This window comes from Watersipora subatra, chromosome 2, assembly GCF_963576615.1.
Source record: "Watersipora subatra chromosome 2, tzWatSuba1.1, whole genome shotgun sequence".
NCBI lineage: Eukaryota > Metazoa > Bryozoa > Gymnolaemata > Cheilostomatida > Watersiporidae > Watersipora > Watersipora subatra.
In genome coordinates, this window is record NC_088709.1 from 49844942 (window position 1) to 49872561 (window position 27620).

The 27620-nt window shown below is 34.9% G+C and overlaps 1 protein-coding gene across 1 annotated transcript in view; it reads right to left on the minus strand.

The window, feature by feature from the left end:
• The window catches only part of LOC137388292 (uncharacterized), a 38588-nt gene extending 16731 nt beyond the window's left edge, over window positions 1–21857 (minus strand). Inside the window, exons 1-5 of the mRNA XM_068074783.1 lie at window positions 21694–21857; window positions 17121–17277; window positions 16193–16376; window positions 15585–15775; window positions 14676–14846 (exon numbers count right to left, since the gene is read on the minus strand). Coding sequence (XP_067930884.1) covers window positions 14676–14846; window positions 15585–15775; window positions 16193–16376; window positions 17121–17277; window positions 21694–21857 — 867 coding nt within the window. The remainder of the gene's footprint in view (window positions 1–14675; window positions 14847–15584; window positions 15776–16192; window positions 16377–17120; window positions 17278–21693) is intronic.
• Window positions 21858–27620: the final 5763 nt, after the last annotated feature.

Here is a 27620-nt window from a genome sequence, read left to right on the forward strand (position 1 = left end):
TATAGAACCGGCAGCAACTACATCTGCCTCCACCCACAGATCTGTCAAACCTCCAGAGCCAAACCGCTTGCCAAGGATACTTAGAAAAGACATTACGGTATGGAACTCGCCCAGTCTGACTATTATTCTCTTGTAGTAATTTTCATTTCTATCATTCCATCTGATGTGTTGGATCTTTGAATATATTGCCAAGTCGAAGACAGCAACAATCTTTGGTAGCTCAAGCCTATCTGCAAGATCAATAGTTCTGGATAAGATAGTATTGATAGTTGATATATCTGTTGCAGGAGCCTCGATGAGCGGGAGGTAGTGAATGGCAGAAGGAGTTATGTCCACAGATTTGTTTTGGTAGATGACTTGGTTATACTCTGTCCATGGTGGAATAGCACTGGGCTCCTGATGTGAATGTTTCAAAGCAATGTAGATGAATTCCTCTATGTTGTCAGAATGTTGAGGGAACGGGTTGTTAATAGACATTGCAGTATGGCGTGGCTCCGGCTTTCCTTGATATGTGATTGGACAAATGTTTTTGTCGTAAGCTGGAAGTTTCCTAACTGATCTATCAACTGACTGATGAGATTCATGAGAGCTGTCTGTGGAGGTTTTTGACTGAAGCATTATACCATTTACGCAGTGTGCAGTGCCTCCACCTGTGATTGTCTCGTTGTTGAAGTAATATTGTCCCACACTACCACTGTCCAAGTGCCTTTTTGAAAGTTGGTTGGTATAGAGTTTGTCAGATGGTTCACTGCGAGGGCACTTTCAAGTCGTACAATAGTGTGGTAACTTGAAGTGTGGCCAAAGCCTGCTAACAGGTCATTGACTAGTCTATTGCCTGTAATGTGTCGGAGTGTTAAACCAAGGGCGAGTGATTTAGGGGTCAAAACTTTAGATGACAATGATACAATATCTTGACAAATGGAACTGATTCGCTTCTGAATGCTGGATGTGACTTTGACATATTCATCTGAACTTGCCAAATCAACAGTTGTTTGACCGGTGATACTAGCAATAAAGTTGAAGAGCCTGACTGGTGAGTACTTCATGCACGATTCAATAGAGAAATCCCTAAGCTGCGGTGGCCAAATGGGAAATCTCTTTGGTACTGTTGCTATGCTTTCCTGAATAGCCTGTGATACATGTGCAACTTCCTGGTTATATGTTGGTTGCACCCTACTGTACGCTGAAGGTGAGCTACATTCACTGTCAGTGTCAGACAGAGAGTCCACAACCGTTGACATGTCATGCGAAAGGACTTCAGACACATTCAAAGAGCTAGGATAGACTAGTTGTGACTTCTTCTTGTTATTGGAAGCCAAGAATGTCAATTCTGGTATATGGACAGCTAAGTTTTCTTTTAGTCTGCCTGGGCTATAAATAAAAGAACAAATCATGTGGTAAAAATATTGTTTAATTGACGGTACTTCAGATTAATTTACATGCCAGTGTGACTAATCCTACTAAGTAGTATATAACCGGCGGTATAAGCCTGAGCTGCACAAAAGGTTTGCTGCTGTCATGGTCGTCTTCAGAAATACCTGCTACGGGTGTTTAGTCAGCCTTATTTGTAGAACAAATAGGTCCAGCACTCGGTCCATATCAGTTGTTATGTGGGTAAATTCTACACAAGGTAAAAAGATTTTATCTTAATTCTTACCTCATTACTTGTTCATCAGGATAGTCTTGCATTATCTCTGTATACATCTCATAGAGCTTACTATATCTGGCCACTTCCCTTCCAGCTAACAACAAGGCTTTCAGCTTAGCTACAAACTTATTCAGTCCTTGAGGCAGGCTCCCTGCAGTGGTATGGTCACTGTATAAAATAAACAGGATACCTTCGAAATGCAGTTGACTGCGATCTGTATTTGCACATCTAGAACATTGACCTATTGTGTTGATATTTCAAACCACAGTATGGCAATCATAAAAATATATCGAGCTTGAATGAAGTGGCAGAAATCATTAAAATAGTTTATTTAACACAGGTTTCTGCAAGAAGAGTTTATCACAGGTACAAAGATTTTGTATGCAAATAACAGGACTGTAATCTCCACACAAACCAAGTCTGGGGGCCACAGAACATTTTTGTGTCAACAAGTGGAAGATGAGTTTTATGGTAGCTTAATATTTCTAGCATATTTGTGACCTAGTCATTATTAATCCAGTCTCCTACTAATTATGCCGCCTGATCCCACAAATCATGGCTGGAGTAAAGACGATTAAGAATTCTGTTCAGTGGTTTCCTGATGGACACAGAGCGATTCCCACGCAGTTTTTCCATTGAACTAGTTGCTCATGCAAAAAAGAGTAGATGTGAAAGCCGATGATAATGCAAAACTGCATCTTTAGTTTTCACAAGTCTATGTGTCTGCGTAGACTGCAGCAATGAAATGAACGACGAGGTTGAAGATGGTAATCATATGGACAGTGATGGTGAGCTTTAAGATTTTATTTAATGGTTTTATTGAATACTTTGCAAAATGCTTTCTAGAATCGATTGAGAGTTTTCGATGTATCATAATAAACAGACTGTGTACCTTGGTAAGCATGCTATATAATATAATTATCATACAATGTATCAAAATACACATACAAAGTCATATGATATTAATTAATCATCCATAAAGTTAGTTGTCATCGAACATACTGCACCAATATTGTTTTAGCACACTACTAGTACAATAAATCTAAAACTAAGCAAGAGATTTCATATATGTCAGTTAAATAAAAAAAGAAATAACATGTACCGACGAAAAGCACTAAGAGAAGCATAATAAATACTTTATGCTTGTCACGTGTTGCTCAGCAATATAATAATTTCATTTAAAATATTAAACATTAAATTCGTTAGTCTGCGTCACAACCAGTGTACCCAATGAGGTATACAGTATAGCCTGTCAATCAGTAGTTGTACAGGTCCAATTGTAAAGAGTATGAAGAGGTTCGTGGCAGACCAGTGGATAAGATGATGACGAGAAATGTCTGTCATATTGAGTCCTTGGGCGGCTGACTACAAAGTAAAAAATCACATCCATTACATACGATAAGTTCAAAATACAAAATTATCATAAAGACATAAGAGCTTACATTTATGGTGCAATATTTACCCATCATAACCTATCAGAAAAAGACGATCTATCAAAGCATGTAGGTATAAATTTAAAACTTAAAATAGGAAGAGGTACAGGACTGATTTTCATGTGTAGTCAATGTGCATAGCCCTACATGAAAGGAATAGATGTACACCCTTAGCTCTTGCCACAACAATATTTAGGTAACTCGTACATCGCATACTTTTATAAGGTAATAAAATTTTGATATGTGAGCACTATAATAAAATATAACTCAATAGATTAAAATACAATGAAATATGTATTAATATATAGTGTCACACAACATAATGCGACACATAAACCCTATAAAACAATTTACTGCAACGCAGTTCAATACAACATAATACAGTTATTGTAATATAATACACCGGAATATAATGTAATAATACAGTATAAGATCTGCATGACATTATATAAAATTTTAAAACTAACCAAAATATCAGTTACATAATAATCATACAGCTGCATGAAGGTACTACGCGTTGTGTTGAAATTGGGTTGACGTTTTAAAGAGCAATACAGTCACCAATTTTGTAAATAGGCGAGCTAAGTATTAATAATGATCAGCAGATGCATGCTATATAACAAATACTCCAATATTACTGGTTCATTCAAAAATACACAAGAGGTATTATATTTATGAAGCCCAATAATCTAAGTAGCTAATAATGTTATGTAGTGCTGCCGTCTTAGCCTAAAAAAATTAAACAAAGTGAATTAGGCCATTGAATGTATGAAACACTGAGTGTCAATACCTATGACAAAAATTGGTTTATTGTATAGTTTATGACCAATATGTAAAATATGGACTGAGAAGTTTGACAGTGATTCATTTTAATCAACACCTATCACTCATTGATTCAGCTGACTACAGTAAACACCGACAAACAATACTCAAGCAAGAAGCTGTTTTGTTTTGGAAAAGCATGATTAGATGAAGGAAACGCAAGATTTTCAATGAAGCAATGCATTTAATCTTTGATTGATGAATCGTTTGATTATTTATCAAAGTATTAAGTAAAACAGTTTGCTATCATCTCACCTTAGTTTTTTTAGGGGTTTGAGATTCTTTGCAACTTGAGAAGCTATGTTATTTCGACTCACTAGCTATCTTCATCAAGCATTCAGTGTGGTATTTGCATGCGACAAACACTGAGTTGTTCCAATCACTTTAGTAGGTTTGCAACGGACCTATCTGACTGTTTGTAGATGGTGCTCTACATCTCATAAAAACTTTAGATTATCGGCTCTTTTCCATTAGTAAGGCTTATAAAAATGTAGAACTTGATTATAATGAATTATGTAATCCATAATAGTTAACTGTGGTAATCAATTTAGATAGATTTTAAATTTTTATTGCTACTACCAACGCTGACGGCAGTTTCTGACAGGAAGATAGCGGAAACATACTAAGAACCTATGTGTTATTACATTATTATTCATTTAATATGTTCCCTATGAAAACAAGGCATAGAGTTATGTTTATGGAGCTGATTGGCTGATTTGGCTAATTGCGCAAGAAAAATCCTATTTATGTATTTCTACCCACCTTTTAATGACAAATAATCACTGCTTGACAACAATATCTCTGGTAGGTATGGTAAATAAGATATGGGATGCTTTATTCTATCTATTAAACCTAAGACTCGTTATACCCCATTGGTGTACCTCCTTGGCAAAAGATGACACAACAATGCACTGTGGCCTCAGACTACAAGACCAAGAAACAGTTCCACCGACTTTAGTTTCATAAGAAGATTGGTTGATAGATCTAGTAATATACCACGTTATGAGAAATTAGAAGTTACAGTTGTGGTTAGTGTTAGTGTGCAGACACAAGCACTAACAGCCATGGATTAGTCTGGGTATTAGTGATTGCAATTAGTAAGCGTGACTACTAGCAATATTAAATACTATGCACATCACACCACCAGTTTTACAAGGGGTAGACAGTGACTTACCACAAGTATGCTAAAAATTATATAATATGTTATACAGATTATGAAGTGAATGAATAAAGCAATACATTATTGGACAAATTACTCATGACTTTAATTTAAGGCCAATAATGAATTTACTGAAGCCTACTTACTCTGTACAAGGAGATTTTCTTTTGATATATCTATCATAACAAGAAGAATGGTACATAAGCTCCCTTGCCACAGGATCAGAGCCATGAACTAGAGATAAGATGCTTTCATCATTTAGGCTTACAGCTTTTGGTATGAGTTGACCTGAATAATCGTAATAGAGAGTAGAGCATAGTATCAGAATCATAAAGAGGAAATCATGAAAAGACGACATCATAACTTGAAAATCATTGCCTGCCACACCACAGTTCATGATTGCTGTGCCTAGTTGCTTTCAAAACAAAATCAAAAAGCTGATTTGATGCAGATAAAGAAAAAAACTTACCAGCATTGATAGTCTGTGCCTTACACAGTTTGTCATAGATGCGTTTTCCCTTTCGAGTGATCCTTTTTGACTTAGAGTCACCACCACATAAGACACATAACGGATCCAGTATTTGACTAGAGCCGGTCTTCGATCGTTTGGGACGAGGCTCATATGAATCTTCACAGGAATCTAAGGCCTCAATACTCAGAAGTGCGGATGTACTTGGCTATGAAAATAAAACATAAATTTAGGAATAGTCTATTATTTCCTAGTCAGAGTCTCCAAATCCAGTTTTCTTTCAGCCTGTTTAGCCAGGAAAACATTAACAAGCTTATGAAAAATAATGCAGTTTGTAGTTTGAGAGCATATTAGGAAGGTCATCAAAAGGCAACATCAGTTTGTAATGTGGCTGCAGGATGAACTCCAGTGTGATCTTATTCAACATTTCAGTATTTAAACTTTGATAGTTTTCAGTGAGAAAGTTGGTTGGGACAGGCAGTCGAGAAGCTACGACGCTGTGTCTCACACAACAAGTCATTAAACTTACTGGTTGTTCAGGATGTGCCCTCTTCAAGTTTCTTCTATGGGTGAACTTAATGTAACAATTTTGATGCGCTTGAAGCACATCACCTCTGTCCATCAAATCTCTGAGTGCTCTATAAAACATTTCAGTTGTAGAGCCCACCTTTTTTTGGCTATGCCAAATACAAACTAGGGTCAGGGCTGGAGATGTGGCGAGTTATGGTTGGTGTCAATAACATAATATAACATCAAATCTGATTCATATAATAATCTACTGGGATCTAGTAGGCAGATCACACGACAAGAAAGTAGTAAAAAATTAATAGCTTATTATTGAGTTGAATCTGAGCGTTTCCTCATGTTAGGTCTTCAGCTCAAATCATGTAAGGTAGATTGGCCTTGATTGACAGATCATCATGATCCTCAAATTCAAACGAATAAAACAACAAGATACAATGGAATATTTAACCACACCACATGTAAAATATGGTCCGTGATGACATTTTTTAGTTGCTTAGAATTTATTGTCAGTCAATAGTGATTTAATCATCATATTAATATGCACATCGTTCTTGATATTCAATAACAATGAATTAATGGCTATCGCGGTGAACGAACGAGGTCTTTGTTTGATCATGAAATTAATTAGTTCTGCTTACCTAGCAATAGTTGAAAATGGTTCCAAATCGTTTAACTTATAGTGGTCAACACGTTCGGTTACCGTTTTTATCTGTTGAGGTGATAGAATTACTAAATCACTTGAGGTTAGTAGCTTGGGCACACAATGTACGCAGCACATTGTACTAGTTTGAGCCGCCATTTCTAAGGAATCTGGCGGGTTATGACGTTTTGTTCCAATCATCCAATCGCAGTCTGTGAAATTCCTTGTCACAATGGCAACAATGATCGACTTGTTTATTACGCCTCCGCCATTTGATGAGATCTAATTTAAACATAAAAGTATATAAGCAACGAGGTTACAGAGTGCAACGTTCAAACAGGCAATATATAAATACTGAAGAATCTTTTGCACGCATCATATTGCATAAGTTGAGAAAAATAATAGAAATTATTTTTATGACAGATAGGGTTGTCCTGCTCTCTGACTAATATTGTGGTACATGATTTAGGTATGTACATGTATTTTGGTATTAGCTACTTTCACTTATTGTTAGTGTATAGAACAGATATACAGGTAGCAGAGTGGCTTGAAATAATACTGCAGCAAATCAGTGAGATGTAGTTAAATTTATTTTACGGTTGATACATATACTTTTTATAATAATATTAGCATATTATATTCATTTAGCAGGTCATGTGGTACAGAGCTTAAAACTCAACTGCAATGACTGCACCAGCTTTATAGCCTCTTGTCCAGGTTTACGATGATGCGACACTAATCAGTGTAAAAGGTAGAGGTGGTCTGTTTACACCTCATCCTGTTATCAAAAAGATATGTCTAGGCTCAGAACAGATCATACGGCAGGGTGTCGACTTACAAGGAATCCCTGCAGACATGTACAAGCTGGTAGTCACTAAGACTCTTTTATTGGTTTTACAAAGCAATTTGCATCAGGAATTTCCATGCTCAAGTCACAGCACAGCATTAGTTAAAACTAGCACATCCAGATATTTCAGAATTAGAATTCACCATGAGGCTACAAAGGTAGCAGCTAACAAGAGTAATCTTAGATCAAAGCTCAGCCGACTGATCATCTTTAGTCATGTGTAGCCTGTCACAATATGTCTAGAAAAGTGTACGAGTTGTCGTTTGTTTTCTACGATTTTTCTGATGCTGTTTGCATAACACCTAAGACCCAACATTTATATTCATGGCAGACTGCGATCAGTGTACCATTTACCAGTGTGTATGCATTTAAAATCAGTTTGTACACCTAGCTATCTGACATGTTAGCCCATAGCATAGGGCAACATTGATAATTTTGCAATATTTTTTGAATAGATCAATATACATTTTTACTGGCACTTTACATATGAAATATTCAACTTTATGTTTACAAATTTGCAGGGTAGGAAATGCATAGTGTATAAACTTTGCGTCTAAAATTTTAAACCAATATCTTGTGTAGTTTAGTAGTTATGTCAAATTACACGTAGCAACAAAGCTGTCCTCTGTCATTCTTTTAATGTAAACAATGATGACTCACTTGCCTGACCAGCTGCGAGTGAACAAAGCGTTGACGTTACGTCGTGAAGAATGTGGCTGTTTATGTAGGACACTGTGGCTTCGCATTGCCCAGTCTAGTATAGTTAATAGGTCTATGCTGCTACATGACAACATCACACAAATGTACAGTACCATAGAACCAACCAACAAACTATACAAAGCATAACAGTTAAAACAAAACAATGAGACACACAGTAGAACTGAAAAACGGATTAGAAAAACTAGCACAAAAGCATTTATAACACTAGACCACAAACTCAACTTTAAAAAACAAAACCGTGTGAAGGCTAAGAAATCCAACAAAATAAGAAACAGGAATAATAAGTAAATACGGGAAAATATCAACAAGCAACTAACAAAATCTACCAAAATAAATCTATATATGGAAAAACGCAAAGGCAATAATAGAAGAGTTCAAAAATATAGCTGAATAAAAAACAAACAAAATTCCCCACATTTAAAGTATGTGAATTTTACCAAAAACTATAAACCGCAAACTAATCGAAAAAGCATTTTTCCAGCAAAACGACCATGATTATCAAAGAAGGTTCTTTATTAAGCACAGAAGAAATCTCTATTATTTCATAAAATACACTATGGACAAAATCACAATCTGCATTTGATATTACTATGGGTAGATCGGATGGTGCTGAACCTAGCCAACTATCTGGACTATTTAGTAGTTTCACTACTAAATGAACTAATAACAAGCACCGGATTAATATAGGGATGACGGACTGTCGAGGAAATCCACCAAAGTAGAAAGAACAAAAAAAATTCAATAAAACGCATTCAATAAAACCATGTCTATTGTTCTTACGCGTCAGTTTTATCGTCATCGTAATGCTGTCACTTTTAGCAGTGATATCTTATAACTTACCGTAAAAATTCATTAAACATTTTAACCTTAGCTCAAAGGAGTACATATCATTGTCTGATAATCGTGACGAGCCTGTTGGTCACCTGTGATAATCGAAAAGTGCTGCAAAAATTATTTGCGAAGTATTGGGTCACATGATCAGATTACGAATTGACGATTGAATGATGCCGAAACAAAACTGTAATGTAGCGAGCATCTATATTTGATACGGGGTCTTCGGTGAAACCCGAAGTGTTTGTCATAAACTAGTGCTACAATAAGTTTTATATTGAGCTTTGTATTGGCCTTTCAATTCACGTGAGAACATACGTGGCAAGACGATAACCAGATTTTGTGGCTACGTCATCGAAATAAAGAGATTCCAATCTACGGCGGCTTTTCGTTTTTGAGCTTTTAAGAGCTTTCACAAAGAACACCTTTGCACAAAATATTAAAAAACACACATTGAAAATCAGCCACTCATGCCGAATATAAAGAGCATAATAATTTATATACAGATAGAATAACCACAAAACTTCAATCAAAAAAGTAAACAAAACCAAACAGAACTTAGTAAACACATTTGGAATTGGAAAGACAGCAACAAGAACTTTGAGATAAATTGAAAAATAAAAGCACACTCCCCTACAACAACAGAACAAAAATGCTACAACTTATGTCTGTTTGAAGAATACTACATAATATTCAAACAAGAACTAGCAACACTAAATAAAGGGAACAAATTAACATAAAATGAGCTATGAGATTTTCTAAGCTATCGCTTTAGAAAATCACTTTATTTCAAGCCATAGAGGTAAACCTCAACTTTTCGTAATTCATAAGCGTCGTTACTACCTCCATCGGCAAAATATTTTTGTCAACGACTGTTCTAAAGGTTTGGTGAAATTTGATTTATACGTACTACTATACGATGAATAGCACGGACTAGCCGGGTCACGGGCGCAAGGATTTTCGCCACGCACATACAAAACAAAAACAGCATGTTGTTTTTGTTTTGTAATTGCGTGGCGAAAATCTTGAGTGCGTGACCCGGCTAGCCCGTGATGAATAGTTTTCCGACGTGGATTCCTAGTTGAATCAACGTCGGAATGTTGAATGTTTAAAACGTCTTAAAAATTGTAATTAAACGTATACATTGTCTTAGCTAAAAAAAACTATTCATCGTTTGACCTAAACACAGAATACGTGTGTACATTCAATAAGTATCCATTCAAAAAACGTTAGTGATATAAAATGTACCGTTAAACCTCGTAAAACTTTTAATTGAACTGCCTCGGAGTGTTGCTCTTAACGAATGCCAGGTAAAGTAAGGTGATCTTCGGATAAACTTCAAGAAAAATCGGCAAAATTGATCGTGGGTAAAACGCTCAAAAGAAAAAGATGTCTTTTCTTTTGAGCATTTCAGCAACGATCAAGTTTTGCCAATGTCAATCTAAAAAACGTCCTAGCAATAACATCACCTCAAACAACAAACCAATCTCAAGTGATAGAAAAATCTCTATACTTTTTGATAAAAAACGTTTTAAACATTACATTAGAAGCATTTAATTTGAAACAAGCCATTTGTGCTTTTGATTTATATTATAGTTTGTATATGTACATGTATCTACTAATAAATAAGTAAATACATGGACTTGTGACAGTGCTCTGATAGCTTGAACGCTCTGATAATTCGAATACTTTTGCTCGGTCCCTTGAAGTTTGAGCTATCCGAGTTTCACTGTATACTGTAAAACCTCTATTTGAACACTATGGTATTCTATTTTTCAACCCTTCCCTATACAATACGCCCAAGAGTTATGATGTCCTTGTCATATAATTTTTTCGCCTCATGATGTAGAACACAATGGTTTTTCGTATCTGTCAATTGACATTTTGCCATATGATATCAACAAAAATGTTTTTCAAAATTCAAATTTGGCAGTCAGTGTGTTGAGTACGTCGGAATAATGAAAATGCCGATATGCTATTCGCCTAAACCCCTCCCACAATGCATGAAGGAGATACGATGCTCGCTCTTTTTCTCAGCTCAGCTATATTCGTTATTAGTTATAGTGAAAAGTTATTAGTTATAGTAAAAACGAAACTGAAAACAGAGAGGTAACAAAAGTTTAGCTGATGACAAAGTTGAAGTTTAGTGAAATCTATATACATGTATAAATTTCTCAAAGTTTTTCATCTGTTATCTGTATGTCCAACTATAGCTATTATTAGAATCTTGGAATTAAGAAACGGTACCGAAGAAGATTTGATCTCGGACCCGACCATTCACCAGTCCGACGCCGCACCAATTAGGCCACAGAGCTTTATCTTTTCACTAGCTGATACCTATATGACGCTATATGGGAGCAAATACCCAACGGCTTTGCCTACTACGCAAGGTGATTGCGTAATGTCATAGAGACAAATAGCTCTCATTAGTAAGCTTAGTCAAATTTTCCATTGGCAATGTGCCAGGCTGATAGCAAGTGGTAGGCAACTCCCATTACTTCTCATTGTTTATAAGCTGATTTTTAATACTCAGGCAACGCCGGGGAAGCACAGCTAGTACATACTAAAACTTAGCTTTAAGTATGTGTTTAGTAAACTGAATTCATTTACATTAAAATCAACATTCGTTATACCTCTGTTTCGAAAGTAAGACCTTCCTACGGTACAAGCAGCACATAGTACATTGTAATGTTACAATTTATTGCAAATTATAATTACTAAATACACTAAAGTTACTGTAGGTAACTATAGTTGCCAAGGTTAACATATTATTGTCTTACTAATTTTTAATATGCACGGTACATGTTTCAAATTTTAATGATTTTTACCAGGGGTGTTTGCATTAGCTAAATACTATAAGTTTCTATACACCACATTTCCACCTTACGATGCCAACACTGGACCTAATTTAAGTTGTATGACGAATCAATTAATATTACCTTTTGACTTTGTTACTTTTTTTCCTTTGTCAAAGCAAATTCTTTTTTACATTCTATTTTTTAATTTGTAACTTTCAAAGGTGCCATATCTATTTCAAATGTGCCCTTACACTCATATTTCTGGTTTCCGTAAACCTGTAAAAGCTAAATGCTTTTTACACGGGCAATTGTATTCTTTGGAGTACTACATTTTTTTGCATTTGGTCAGACAGAGTATGAGACTATAAAAGTGTGATATCTAATTTTTACTTTTGTACTAGTACTCGAGATGTACCTCGTCCTTATTATCATCCTTCAAAACCTTGAATACAACGAGCTTCTGGTGCAACAGTAGCCTTTTTTATACACACGCTTCCATGAACTCATTGTTTATTTTTTCACTTTAAGGTTGACTTGCAACAAAATTCACGTTACAGTTATTTGGTATCAAAAGATTCGCCATGTCTTACTCTGCTGTGTTGTAGGTCAAAAATATGTGGAAATGTGATTAAAAGCTCTCAAAAGCTAAAAAACGAACAGTTAATCGTCACCATCACGAAACTGCCATAGATTAGATTGCTACTATATTGTGAGGAAAATGTTTTCTGCCGGTCTAATAAATTAAAAAAAGTAAAACAATTATAAAAGAGATTAGATGTAAATGTAAAATAATTAGCAAGTAATAGCTAAATTAAGTCGGTTTTGCAACGATTACAATAAAAGATGATTTGGTAATGATACAATTAATACGAACTGAAAAAACAAAATAAAAATTTGAATATGTTGAATTAATAATAGCAATTTATGCATAGAAGCGGCTGTGTTTGAGTGAATAAAAACAGGTTGCTGTTCCAGCAGAAGCTATCCATCAAAACTTTGAATGCGACGATACTGGTAAAAATGAAATCGTCATGTCTTTATATGATCGAATGGAGAGAGAATGTAGAGTTCTATATATTTTATATTTCTACTTAAGATAAAACGATGGTCCGGATGAAAAGAATTGGCCTTGACTGCGATTGAACCGGAAATAGAAGTTCACGGAAAACCATCGTGTTTCATAGAGCTAATAGAGTTCAGAGTTTCAATTAATATGTCATGTAATTAATATTAATAGTGTGTACAATAGAGAAAATGTTGTATGAAGTATATAGTGTGAGCTACGAAACATAAGAGCCTTCGTGGACTTGTGGTTAGACCATTGAATTACAAACTTGCGGCTACATTATTTGTGAGTTTAAATCTCGCACTATGCGACATTTTAATTCCAAGATTTTAATAGCTATAGTTGAACATAACAAGGGACAGACAGACAAACTTTGAGATTTGTATAAATAGATGACCATCTTTAGCCTAGTAAAAATGTGCATTTACAAAATCTTTGTAAAAATATAATTAGTAAAAACAAATATACTCCGTAACACTTACACATATGAGGTCTGATCCAGAAGTCCCTGAAATGGAGTTGTATACACTTGCATATTTGCACGATAGAAAAACCCATTGCGGCGTTTGCTGGGAAACACCTCCGGGGTGTTGTCACAAAATTTCAGGTAGCCATGACAACGCGTTCTAATGTGAACCGACGATATTTCAAGGTCTGTCAGGTGCTTCTTTCGATTTTAAAAAAGATCTATCGTCGTGTCTAATAAGCTGGAACAGCGTATTTGCATTAAATTTTGTGTGAAATTAGGGAAAACAAGGATATTAGGACCTTCGAAATAAAGTTTTAATCATTCCTGAAAGCTTCCTTAAAATCGTTGCAAGCATGCATCCTGATCTCTTTTTGGTCATCAGTTAGCAACGTGACACAAACTTCGCTGTGACTCGTCCCATGTTTAAATTGTCCATTAAAACTTTTTAAACAGTTCCAAGTCCAGTCTCTCCAGATATCTCTCTAATGGTTAAACGCCAATCTGCCATGACTAGTGACCTCACACTGTCGATTGACGAGCAGGTTCTTGCCGTCGCTGGTCTGCCAGACCTCGCGTCATCTTCAGTGCTGTCTCTACCTTCACAAAAACGTTTGTACTACTCAAAAATTTGTGCTTTCTTTAGAGCAGCATCTCCAAAAGCAATAGTTAACATTTTAACTGTCTGAGTACTTGTTTTCAGAATTTCACACGAAATTTAATGCAAATACGCTGTTCCGATTGTTTCAACATGATAACTTTGTAAAAAAATACACCGAAGCACCTGACAGACCTTGACATATCGTCAGCTCACACGCGAACGCATTGCAACCTGAAATTTTGTGTCAACACTCCGGAGCTGTCTCTCAGAAAACGCAGCAATGGGTTTTTCTATCGTGCATTATGCAAGTGTATACAACTCCATTCCGGGAACTTTTGGATCAGACCTCATAGATTGGCCCATTGAAGTGACTTTATAATTTGAACCCATTATTGCTAGGTATCCATGTCGTAGGCCTACTATTATATCAATTCACCCAATTATGTCAAGCTTTTCATTTAGCCATTATCTTTTTTAATCTTTAGGCACTTTCTGCAAAAAAGTATGATGTGAGGGACTACACTGCCATCTTCTAAATAAGGATACTTAGAGTCAGAACCTTTTCATTACAACTTGAGTATTATATACATATCTTGAAGGTGTCCTCTACAACTCTAACTTTTGCTACAGATATTTAACTATTTACTTACTGGAGGAGAATGCTTGAGTTTCATTTCCAGCATTTCTCTCTGATTCCTAAGACTTCTCCATTTGTCAAGGACAATATCCTCCAGGAAGTCACTGATTTCTACTTTAGACCTCTGCCTGTTTTCAACCACTTTTTTCTCCAGCTCATCATACTGCTCCTTCAGCGAGTTTATCTACAGTTATAGTCAACTAGTGTGTCCTACTAGGCATGAATATAAATGTTACTCTAAACGCTGTTCTAGATATATAAAGTTGTAAAATTACTCAGGTTGTTCTAATAAACATGCAGAGTTAGTTGTAATTTGCAAGAAAGATTATTCATTTTTAGTTCACTTGTAAACCAATCACTGTATTTTCTCTCAAAATCATCACTTGCTTAACATGCAGTTTAATTGTTTTAGATTTATTATCGTTATTATTGTTATTAATAGGTTATTACCACTATTGATGAACTTGAGAAAGAAATTGCACAATTTACAGACTTTGAGAGTTGTGATTTATTCGATTTGTGAAACTGACAGCGGCCATCATGGGCTGCACAAATGAGCAGAGCTCTCATTTCTACAAATCCACAAAAATAAGAGAATCTTCAAGGTTAAAAATTTCAATTTTAGTACCCAACAGTTTAGAGATAAAGGTCAGTATAGCTCATAAAATAAACTGAAATGACAGATCAGAAAACTTTTACATATAAGATGTGAGTCATCTTTACTTCTACTAGCTGCTATCTTGAACTATAGAATATCTCATAGCGAGACTTCTGTATCTAACCTGATTTGAATTTAAAGTATTTTTATAGCTCTCAGTATTCTGTGACATATACTATAAGAAACAAACATTACTGAGTGGACAAGTATACAAGTCAAAAGGTGTAAAAATGAATTCAAAGCGAACTGTTCTCACTCCCTAACCTGCTCATCTCTCGTTTTATGTATCATCTTCAACATAGCTTCGGTCTGGTCATCATATTCAGCTTGTAATTTTGATACTCGTTTAAACAGAGCTTCAAACTGATCATCTCTAGCTAAACTCTCAGTGGATATCGTACCTGTGAGAAGTGTCAAGGCCAGCTCCTCCAATGGAACCAATGAATGTAAAGGACCTAAACCAATAAATGTAAAGAACCTGAACCGATGAATGTACCTGAACCAAGAAGTTTATTTATTTTATACAAATCATGTAAGGCAAACAATGACTTATGTTACATGAAAAATGATGAAAACTTTGATTTTCTATCCCCTTTATTACTTGCAAACCCTTATAATACAAATAATATATTTGTATTATATGAATATGTGAGTAAATACATATAATATATCTAATAAAGAAACTCAGATGCAATGTGATGATGTACAACTGCTCTTAGTACAATTCAGGTTGTCATCAGAAATCACTTGGTGCCCTAATCTGATAAATATATCATATATAATACTCATATATCATAATAATATAATATATATCTCTAATAATTCTAGCTATATTTGGAGATCTACAATGTACTCACAACAAGCCCACGTACCTGTGTCACAGGTTGGTAAACCAGGAACACACTTCAGGCAGCTGAGCACATAACAGACTCCACATCCAAGAATAAATTGCTGATCTGGATGCTTGGGGCAGTTGCTGACTTTAGCTTTTTGTTGTAGACTGAGGAACTCTAGTATTGTTATCTTGTGATGTTCTTCCAGCAGCTCATCGTGGGGCTAAAATATTGCCACGTTTTTTATTATTAGACTGCGTGATTTTAGTCGACAAAGGTCTCATGAACTGCAGCAATTTAAGCTTCGTATGATAGTAATAGCCAATTTGTCAGTCACTAAGACAGTAATGGTAAATATTGCTGATTTATAGGCGAATGGACTATATGATATAAAATAGTGCTGGGCACGGTTATAAAAATCGTTGAGCTCGCGGGTTTATCTTCTCTTGAGTCTCGGGTTATAGAAATTTGGAGTACTTCGATCTTGCGGGTTCGAGTTTTGACTTGCGAGTTCGAGTTTTGATACACGAATCCGTCCAGTAGAATGGACAGAAACTCGGTCTATTGCGCCCTGCGCTGTGAGCCCTTTTTAACAACCCGTCTGTTAACGTTGCTAGCACGAATAACGGTCGATAAATAATAGTAGAAAATAATAAATAAGTTAAATAAAATTGTAATTGAATTGTAAATTTTAAGATATGTTCGATGTTAGGAAATTTTAGACATTAAATACGTATCAACAAACCCGATAGGGTATACCCGAAAAAGTCGTTGGCCAATAAGTACTCGTGCCAAGCACTAATATAAACTAACCATGTCAAAAGTCATAGCAGAACCCAAAACACCAAAGAAAGAGAAACAAACAGGCTTCCAAACAATGTTGAAATGTATTAACAGGTTCCATATAACACCTATGACAGAAAGTCGAACTGCTGACCATGCCTGCCTCTAATTAATACCAACATACCTCTAAGTGAGCAGAGCAGAACTTCTTACAGCAGGAGGTGCAATAGCTGACAGCTTTCTGTCTTCGTCTGCTTCTTTTTAGACAAACATCGCAGAGTGTCTTGTCAGTTCTCAAGTCATAAGATGGGAGACTGTCTGGTGGCATTTCAAACACCTGGCTGTAATAAAACCAATAGTTGCGCAGTTGGTTCCCACATTATTCTTAGCTGATGAAATGTGACTATACAATTTTATGAATGGTGTACAGTTGCAATATGGAGTCATTGGTATACCTACGAATCGTTTTCATCAACCACATTTTGTAACTGCATCCATATATTAACATTTGTTTTTTCATAAAAAGCATGATTTGCAAGTACGCAAAGCAAAGTTATGATATGGGTCGCGATCACAGAAACCATGGTTAAGTCGCAAATCTATGAAGATGAGTTATGCGACTTTGAGTTTATAATATTTGAATACAGTGCACCCCCGAGATACGATGTTAATTCGTTCCAGGGTTGGCATCGTATGGTGAAAAATTCGTATATCGGGGTATAGAGACCATTGTAATTAAACAATGCAAACACTCCCTGGTGAAAATCGTCAAATTTTTTTCATAAAAATGTGTACATATTGACAATTAGCAACAAAATAGTATGTTAACTTTAGTAATTATAGTTACCTACAGTAACTGTATTGTATTTAGTGTATTTTAATGGTTATGATCTGCAATAAAACGCAAAATTATAATGTGTGTACCAAATGCATAACGTACGGTAAGGAGTTCTTGCCTTCAAAAGGTACGCATAACATAAACTTTGAATTCACTTCAAGTAAGTTTAGCTTGCTAAACCTACACTTGAAACTAAGTTTTAGTATGTATCAACTTTTTATCACGAAATTTTATCCTTCAGCAGTTCATATCTTCACTTTCACTACAAACTTTAGCCTATCTGTTTGAAACCTTTTTCAACCTAAATCAATAAGGCCGAGCGATGCAGTTATAGAAAGCGGCCCCTCGCACACTTGACCATTTAATGGCTACCGAAAAGAAAAATAAAATTTTATTTTCTATACAGGACGTACATACCTTTGGAGTAACGTGGCTTTAGCTGGTACATGTAGCGAGTAAAGCAGAGATGAGGCAAAAGCGTATCAATGCTAATTATGGTGCTGTGCACTTGAAAATAAATTTAAAACGTAATGAATTGGAATTTTTTAGTAGGCTAAAAGAAGTTGTCCATTCCTGTCCAATTCTTCTACCTTTTCTACGAAAAAAATTGATGATGCAATGCAGAAAATTTCTAGCTAGCGCTTGTAAAAGGATCCAGAGAATGTGGTACAGTAGTTTGTCTTGTATGAAATGTGCAAAAGAATCAATGTAACTATACATACAAAGTTTGTACGTATTTATACCCTAGGGGGGACAGGGCTTTAGCAAGTTTCAGAAAGTAATGTGGATGCTTCAACTATCCTGAGTAGCTAGTTATATGAGTTACATACATACATACGATGAATTGTATTCACGTAGAAGATAACAAGCCCATATGCAAAGACATGGTTAAACAAGAGAATAAAACATAAAACCAAAAGGAAACAAATAAAATGACTAAAATATGAAAAACATGCCACACAAGAGATAAATAATATATATTATACATGCATTGTTTTAATGTACCAGTCCACATCAGTAAATTAAACACTTAAAATATTTCTGCGAATGTGGGGCTTTCCGTATCTTCTACATCCTTGCCTTTACTAAATGGTTGCTCCTTTTGAATGCTGATCGCGTGCATGACCTAGCTCATTCAAATCTTCTGTCGGAAGCTCTTTCTTGTGCTTGCTTTAATGGAGTTCTTGTTTTAATAATAATTGCATAATAATTGCAAATGCTGATTGGTTGCGATCATATTCCTTGACAATGTTAATAATACGGGTCCCTTCTTATTTACGACATCCAACTTCGTTGACATAGAAATCAATTTTCCTTCGTTTTGTAACGTTTGGATCGGTCTCAGATTCCATAGATAACGAATTAAATGTAGATACTTGTAGTTATATACGTATGCTGACTTGAAAGTTTATAGCAAAAGCTATAATAACGCTACAAATGAATATTTGCTCTCGCTTGTGCATTTTACACGAAATTTTTCACGCGGATATGAGAGAAGTCGATCATCGTGTCTCTTCTAAACGTTCTAAGAATGTTTTCGGCAAACTATATTTCGGTGTCTTTTTTATTTCGACGTGTGTTATGAGCACACCGACGGCCAAATTTTAACTCGGGCGAAACTTTTCTCAAATTCGTATGGTGAAATAAAATTCGTATAGCGAGGTGAAGATATCACGATGTTTGACTTCGTAAGGTGAAAAAATCGTATATCAGGGTAATCGTATCTCGAGGGTGCACTGTATCTGAATTTATAATTATGGTAACGATTTTTGTAACATGTGCATTTGGACCAATCGAAGAGTGATCTTTCTGAATCTGAAGTCAGTTTAGCTAATAAAAGTCTTTAACCCTCGAACAAAAACCCTTAAAACCGTGGCTATGCTAAACAGGAAGTACTGAAAAATGGCGTCCGATTAAGGTAATCGTTTCTTTATTGCCGATTTTAAAGAAAATTCTGACATTTTGGGCACTTTCAATGAGTACTTTGGTATACCATCTGATGTCAAAAGCAGCGAAAGAAAAGGGAATGACGATGATATTTTCCTATCGATTCTTATAAGATTGTTACAATATTCAATTATAAGAATAATTATTCGATTTTATAAGATTACTATGAGATTTAATTATAAGAATAATCAATTGAAATTACAAGATTGAAGTATATAGTGACCGATGGAGTGCAATATGTTACTGTTATTATTTTCTTAAAGATTTTGTTGATGATGCTACGGCTGTGCCCAATATCGCGGTACTGCCAAGCCATTTTAAATATCTGCAAAATTAAGTAATACATTTTTTTAGAGATATACAGCTATTTCTATGACAACCAGCTAAAATCTGTTTAGATTTTTAAATTCAGAGTAGTAATCTTTTGGATATAAATACAGAAATCTAGATAAATATCACAACTTCTTGATATTGGTTGCTATGACGTTTTGAAATGTAAACAAAATTGTGCATTGGTTTTCGTTTCTCAAACTTTAATGCCAGTTTTCTCAGACCTATGTTTTCCCGCTAATGGTGAACGTGCATTCAGTTTATTGACCATAAAATCTGTTGTAATTAAGCTAGAATCAATAACTTTTTGCAAAATAGCTGTGAGAATTTTCTTCTTCTACAAGTGTAGATAACTCCAAATCTCACACACCCGACTTAACCATGGTTTCTGAGTTCATTACCCATATATACTGGATGAAGAAAGGAAACCCATGTGAACCTGGTGAACGCTTCACCCATGGGAAGCATTAATAATTCAGAATAATCAAGTATGTAATACATGCTTAGTAATACAAATACGTCCTTATTATACAAATACATATATTGATATATATCATTTAGGTAACATAAATACATGTTAAGTCTATCCTAAAGTAGACCTACTAGGTATTCTAAAGTAGACCTACTTCTTTTAGCTAACAAAATATTAGACTTTAATTCAAATGAAACCCTTCGATTATGAGAAAAAGCCAGGGATGAGAAAAATCTATAAGTCAACTAGCCTGCTTTCAGAATTTGTTGAAACCCTATCACACGCGTGCCTAGTTTAATTCTAACTAGTTTTATCATATCTGCTGAGGTACCGTAAAACCTCCAATTGAACACCATGGTGCTCTATATTTTAAATCTTCCTCTATAGTGCCGGTTTTTTAGAGGTGGCGTCCACTTGAAAATTTTATGGTGAAGGCCCTAAATTTCTAACCACTCGATAGTTGTCCCTCAAAAGTATGACAACACCTAATGATACATAAACGATTTTTAAGCATGACAACAGAAAAGAGAATATTTGGAACAGAGTTCTGTAAGATGAGGCGTGAAAGATATCTCAACTAATCATACCGCGGTAATGTCAACCCCTCAGGAGTGACCCAAATTGAAGCTCTCTATGGAGTGTGTCATATGAGAGATCTTTTGTCGGATACTCGTTATGCATTACCTATAAACGTGGAGTTATGTTACACAAATAAATATGACCTATTCAGTAACTATTCTACCCACGACTCACAGTTCGAATCCAATAAATCACTTTTGCAAACATTAGAGGTCTTTGATACAACAATAAGCATTCAAATATCGGGACAAATAAATATTTCCATATTTATATAGATCTCAGGCTATTGCTGATGCATAGCAACATATACACATATACACCCCGCGTTAGCATAACCTCTTGTCAAATAACTTACTGATTCAATGATTAGCTACTGTCATATAGTCTAAGGCAAAAAAACTAAAGAACTTTTTCTAAAATTCTGATGAGTCGGAGACAGGTACCCGAACTATTCATAAGTACACCCTCTGTATCCACTACGAGTAGCTAGATATTACTGTTGACAAAATTTATAGCAACTTGAAGTTGATAGTGCCACAGCATCAGTTTATCTTATCTTTACAGTTAGAATTAGTATAATCTATGGCTCACCCACATTCACTGCGTCCACACAGCAGCAGATGTTTGCTCTCATAGTAGGTGGTTAAACAGTCTATGCAGTGAATATGGCTGCACGGTAGGACCTTTGGGTTCACAATGGTGTCGCTTTTACAGCAGCAAAATTCACACTCAGCATCTGCTGCAGCCTCTGCCATCTTTACCTAAAAATAAAACATAGATTTGTCTAAAACACTTATCATGATACATAATGGAAATTAGTCATTTTACCTATAATCCCACGACCAAACATGAACGAAGCGATTGTTTGGGAGATTTATGTTAAATGCATATGTGCACACAACTCACGAAAATTATTCATCAACGGCCGTCGCAAATCCTTGTACTGAAATCTCACCAACAAATTTAACCATTTTTCAATGCAGTCGCTTAAGTATAATAACGATACAAAACGCATATAAACCTATTTAAATACGTTACCAAGTCTTTATTATTAGTAGAAAATTTCCTAAACCTTGCCCATCTGATCAGATTATACATAGACAGATTAATTCGGCTTAAAACCGTTATTAAAACTTGACAAGCCTTATTTTTATCAAAATTAAGACCGGCAAACGAAACGTCGAGCGACAGAGAATAGAACCATTAAGTCGTGCGCATTTCACGAGAAAAACGTGCACATTTCACCGGTCTATCGCATTGTCCAATTGCCGAAGGTTTCTATAATTAAGGCAGAAGTACTGAAAAGTAATCGTTTCTTTTTTTGCCGATTTCAAAGTAACTGACATTTCGGACACTCAGGGGTACTTTGGTATTCCAACTGATGTCCAAAGTAGTGAAAGTAAAGGAAATGACGATTATATTTTTTCTAACGATTCTTATGAGATTATTACGATACCTATTTAATTATAAGAATAATTATTCAATTTTATAGGATTTAATTATAAGAATAATTATTTGATTTTATAAGATTTAATTATAGGAATAAGCATTCGAATTTACAAGATCGAAGTACAGTCAAACATGGATAACTCGCCCATGGATAGCTCGAACACATGGTTAACTCGAACGGTTTCTTTGGTCCGTTCCCACGTAATGATGAATTGCTATAGATAACTCGACCTCAACTCTGTTAACTCGAACAGTTTTTTGCCCACCGGCTACCGAGACAGTTGTTATCGCTTTAGAAATCACTTTGTTCCAAGTCATAGAGGTAAACCTCAACTTTTCGTAAATCATAGGCGTCGTTATTACCACCGTCGGCAAAATAATTTTGTCAACAACATTTCTAAAGGTTTGGTGAATTTTGATTTTTACTAAACATCCGCTTAGCGATCACCTTTCGGAAGCATGGAAAAGTGAGGTGACCTTCGCATAAACTTTGGAAGAACAAGAACAATCGGCAAAATTGATCTCGGTTAAAACGCTCAAAAGAAAAAGATGTCTTTTCTTCTGAGCATTTCAACAACGATCAAGTTATGCCAATTTTAATCTAAAAAATGTCCTGGCAATAACATAACCTCAAACAACAAAACAATCTCAAATGATAGAAAAATCTCCTATACTTTTTGACAAAAAAGTTGTAAACTTTACATTAAAAGCATTTAATTTGAAACAAGCCATTTATGCTTTTGATTTCTATTATAGTTTGTATATGTGCATGTATCTACTAATAAATAAATAAATGGACTTGTGACAGTGCTCTGATAACTTGAACACTCTGATAACTCGACCACTTTCGCTCGGTCCCATGAAGTTTGTGTTATCCATGTTTGACTGTAGCCTATATAGTGACCAATGTTGGGCAATATGTTACTTTTATTATTTTTTTCTAAATAGTTTTGTTAAATAGATTTTATAAAAATCTATATAAATATCACAACTTCTTGATATTGTTACCTATTACGTTTTGAAGTGTAAACAAAATTGTGCATTGGTTTTCTATTATTACTGTATTACTATATTAATAATATTGGTTATTTATTCTAATAATATCAGTGCATTTTACTTCTAATATTGTATTTCTCCTATTGCTGGGGAGAGATATAAACATAATCTTTTTCTTTCATTATGGCTGTTTGTTGCACATAATAACACCCAGCACATTACAGCTACTATTGCAGTTATCAGTTAACTACAACTATCTACATTTAATTCGTTAGCTATAGAATCTGAGACCGATACAAACGCTACAAAATGAAAGAAAAATGATTTCTATGTCAACAAAGTTGGATGTCATACATAAGAAGGCAACCATATAATCAACATTGTCAAGGAATATGATCGCAACCAATCAGCATTTGCAATTATTATTAAAACAAGAACTCCACTAAAGCAAGCACAAGAAGGAGCTTACGACTGAAGATTTGAAGGAGTTAGAAAGCCGTGCATGCGATCAGCATTCAAAAGGAGCAACCAATTAGTAAGGGCGAGGAGGTAGAAGATACAAAAAACCCCCATTGGCAGAAATATTTCAAGTGTTTAATTTACTGATGTGGAATGGTATATTAAAACAATCCTTGTATAATATATATTATTTATCTCTTGTGTGGCATGTTTTTCATATTTTATTCATTTCATTTTGATTTTACATGTATGTTTTATTTCCTTGTTTAACCATGTCTTTGCAGGTGGGCTTGTCATCTCTTACGTAAATACAATTCATCGTATGTATGTAACTCATATAACTAGCTACTCAGGATAGTTGACGCATTCACATTACTTTCTGAAACTTGTTAATGCCCTGTTCTTTAGGGTATAAATACGAACAAAATTTGTACGTGTGGTTACATTGATTCTCGTGCACATTTCATACAAGAAAAACTACTGTAGCACCTTCTCTCGATCCTTCTACAAGCAATAGCTAGCTAGCAGTTTTCTGCATCGCACCTTTATTTTTTTTCAAACCAGAAGAAAAATTGGACAGGAATAGACAACTTTCTTTAGCTTGCTAAAAATTCCAATTCATTACCTATTAAATTAATCTTCAAGTGTACAGCAACATAATTAGCATTGATACGTTTTTGCCTCCTTTCTGCTTTATTTGCTACATGTACCAGCTAAAGTCGCGTTACTCCAAAGGTATGAACTCCAAAGGTATAACAGTAAATGAAATTTCTTTTTTTTTTCGGTAGCCATTCAATGGTCAGGTGTGTGAGAGGCCGTTTTCGATAACTGCATCGCTCGGCCTTTCTTATTGAATTCTGGTTGAAAAAAGTTTCAACCAGACACGCTAAATTTTATAATGAAAGTGAAGACAGAAACTTATGAAGGATAAAATTTCGTGATAAAAAGTTGAAATTCAGTAAAATAGTTCAAAATACATGTACATACTAAAACTATCATCGAGTTTGGAAAGAGTTTGGAACTATCATCGAGTACCATAGAGTTTGGAAAGTTAAACTTATTTAAAGTGAAATCAAAGTTAATGTTATGCGTACCTTTTGAAGGTAAGAACTTCTTACCGTAAGATCTGCATTTGGTACACAGATTACAATTTTGCATTTTACAGTATTGCAGATTATAATCACTAGAAATTCCACTGTCATACAGCCCACGACCAAAGAGATGGCCAGAGATATTGGCAAAAAAATAAAGGGTACTAATGGTTGAGAAATGCAATATTAGCAATCAAATGGCTCTGCAGTGCAATAGGATAACTGCAATGGTAGCTGTAATGTACTGGGTGTGGGTGTTATTATATACAACAATAAGCAATAATGAATGGAAAAGATGTTTATATTTTCCCCCTGCAACAGGAGAAATGCAATATTGGCCAATATTACAAGTAAAATGCACTGATATTCTTAGAATAATCAATTTTATTAATATAGTAATAATAGAAAACCAATACACAATTTTGTTTACATTTCAAAACGTCATAGGTAGCAATATCAAGAAGTTGTGGTATTTATATAGGTTTTTAGAAAATTTATTTAAAAAGTGTTTGGTCATGACAAACAACAACAATGAAAGGAAAATATTACGTTTATATCTCTCTCTTGCAATAGGAGAAATGCAATGTTGGCCAATATTATAAGTAAAATGCACTGATATTATTAAAATAACCAATATTGTTAATATAGTAATACAGCAATAATAGAAAACCTATGAGCATTAATGCGTCTCGAAGATTTCTGCAAACTGCAGCAAAATAAAAGCTGTTATAAAAGTGTTATAAAGCTATAGGCCTAATTTACTGTAATGTATGTAATTCAACAACGATAAAGAAATATGTTTATTATAATTCTGAAATGCAAAATTAGAAGTAAAATGGCAAGCTACTGTGTACTATACAGTTTCAAAGTTGGTTGCGTTGAATGTAGAATGGTTTTGATAAGCGATCTTTAACAGAAAGCGGGTAGGAGCATTCACTCGTATAAAAATGTAGCAAAATAAAAAATGTTCTCGTCATGAAGGGGCGTTGTAGTTTGGCCCTAGCTTGTACGTAAGTTGTAAAGAATTTCGGCTAACGTTTTAAATAATGAAACCTTCGGTGATTGGACAAAAAACATAGGCTGATAAACGGTGTACCACAATTTCGTACCTGTAAATCGGTCTATGCCTCAAACGGTCTACGTTTATTACAAAAACCTTCGAAAAAATTCGATTACAAGTAAACAGTACCATAGACTGGTAAAATGAACACGGTTTTCTCGTGAAATACGCACTACTAAATTGTTCTACAATCGGTCGAACGGCTTTATTGGCGTTTCAATTTTCGGTCTTAACTTTTATTAAACCGAGCTTTTCAAGCTTTTTGTGGCGATTTTCGTTCAAATAAATCTGTCTATTTGTGTATAATCCGATCAGATGGGTAAGTTTAAAGATAATACCGACAATTTACAAAGACTTGGTAACATATTTAAATAGGTTTAAATGTGTTTTGTATCGTTATTATACTTTTACGACTTTACATTCCGATGCTTAAATTTCTTGATGAAATTTCTAGCCAAGGGTTCGTCTCATTGTTGATGAATAATTTTCGTAAGTTGTGTGCACATGCATTTATCATGAAAAACTCGCACACATCGCTCCGCTCGTTTGCTCGTGGGACTAGGTGCACTTAATACAATGCAGCTACTGTAGGTAACTATAGTTACTAAAGTTAACATACTATTTTGTTTCTAATTTTAAATATGTGCAGCATTTTTATAAAATTTTGGACGATTTTTACCATTTTTTTCATTGTATAATTACAATGGTTTCTATACCCAAACATACGATTTTTTCGCCATACAATGCCAGCCTTGGAACGGATCAACATCGTATCTCGAGGGTGCGCTGTATTAAAAATAAATTAAAAACAAAATCTTTCAGGCACCAGCTTGACAACTAACTTCAATGTAGGTACATGTACAAATAATTAAAGTCATTCATATTATGTAATCAATACATCCATGAACAAATCACATGGAGACACGTTTTTGTGGAAAGATGAGCCATGATTGGGAGTTTTCTCCTCTCTTTTAGCTGAGCTTGTTTCATTTGACCGATAGGTTGATAGTTATTTTGTCACGGTAGGTAGTTGATTAAATCACCAATATCCGGTAATTATCGGTAACTCAATATATTGAAAAAACAACTTTCAAAGATAGGATATTAGCATATCAGTATTCATCGTGCATTCCTAGATACAACACCTCATAGCAGATCTAAAAACATGTTCTTGCAAGATTTCGACCGATGTATATGCCAATCTAAGGTTATGCTTTGTTAAGTTTCATGTTTGTCTGTATGTGTGCGTTAAATTGTGTGTATCAATGTATGTGTGTGTGTACATTTTCTAGACTTCTAGAGGGTTTCAACATTTTATTTGCTTTGTTATGGTTTCAAAAATGAAACTACAGGGGGAGGGGGTACTAGCCTATTATACTAGATATGCTAAAGTACAGGCTTTTGTGCGCACGGCGCTTCGATTTATTTACGCCATCCACCTCTGATAACAACAAGAACTAAAT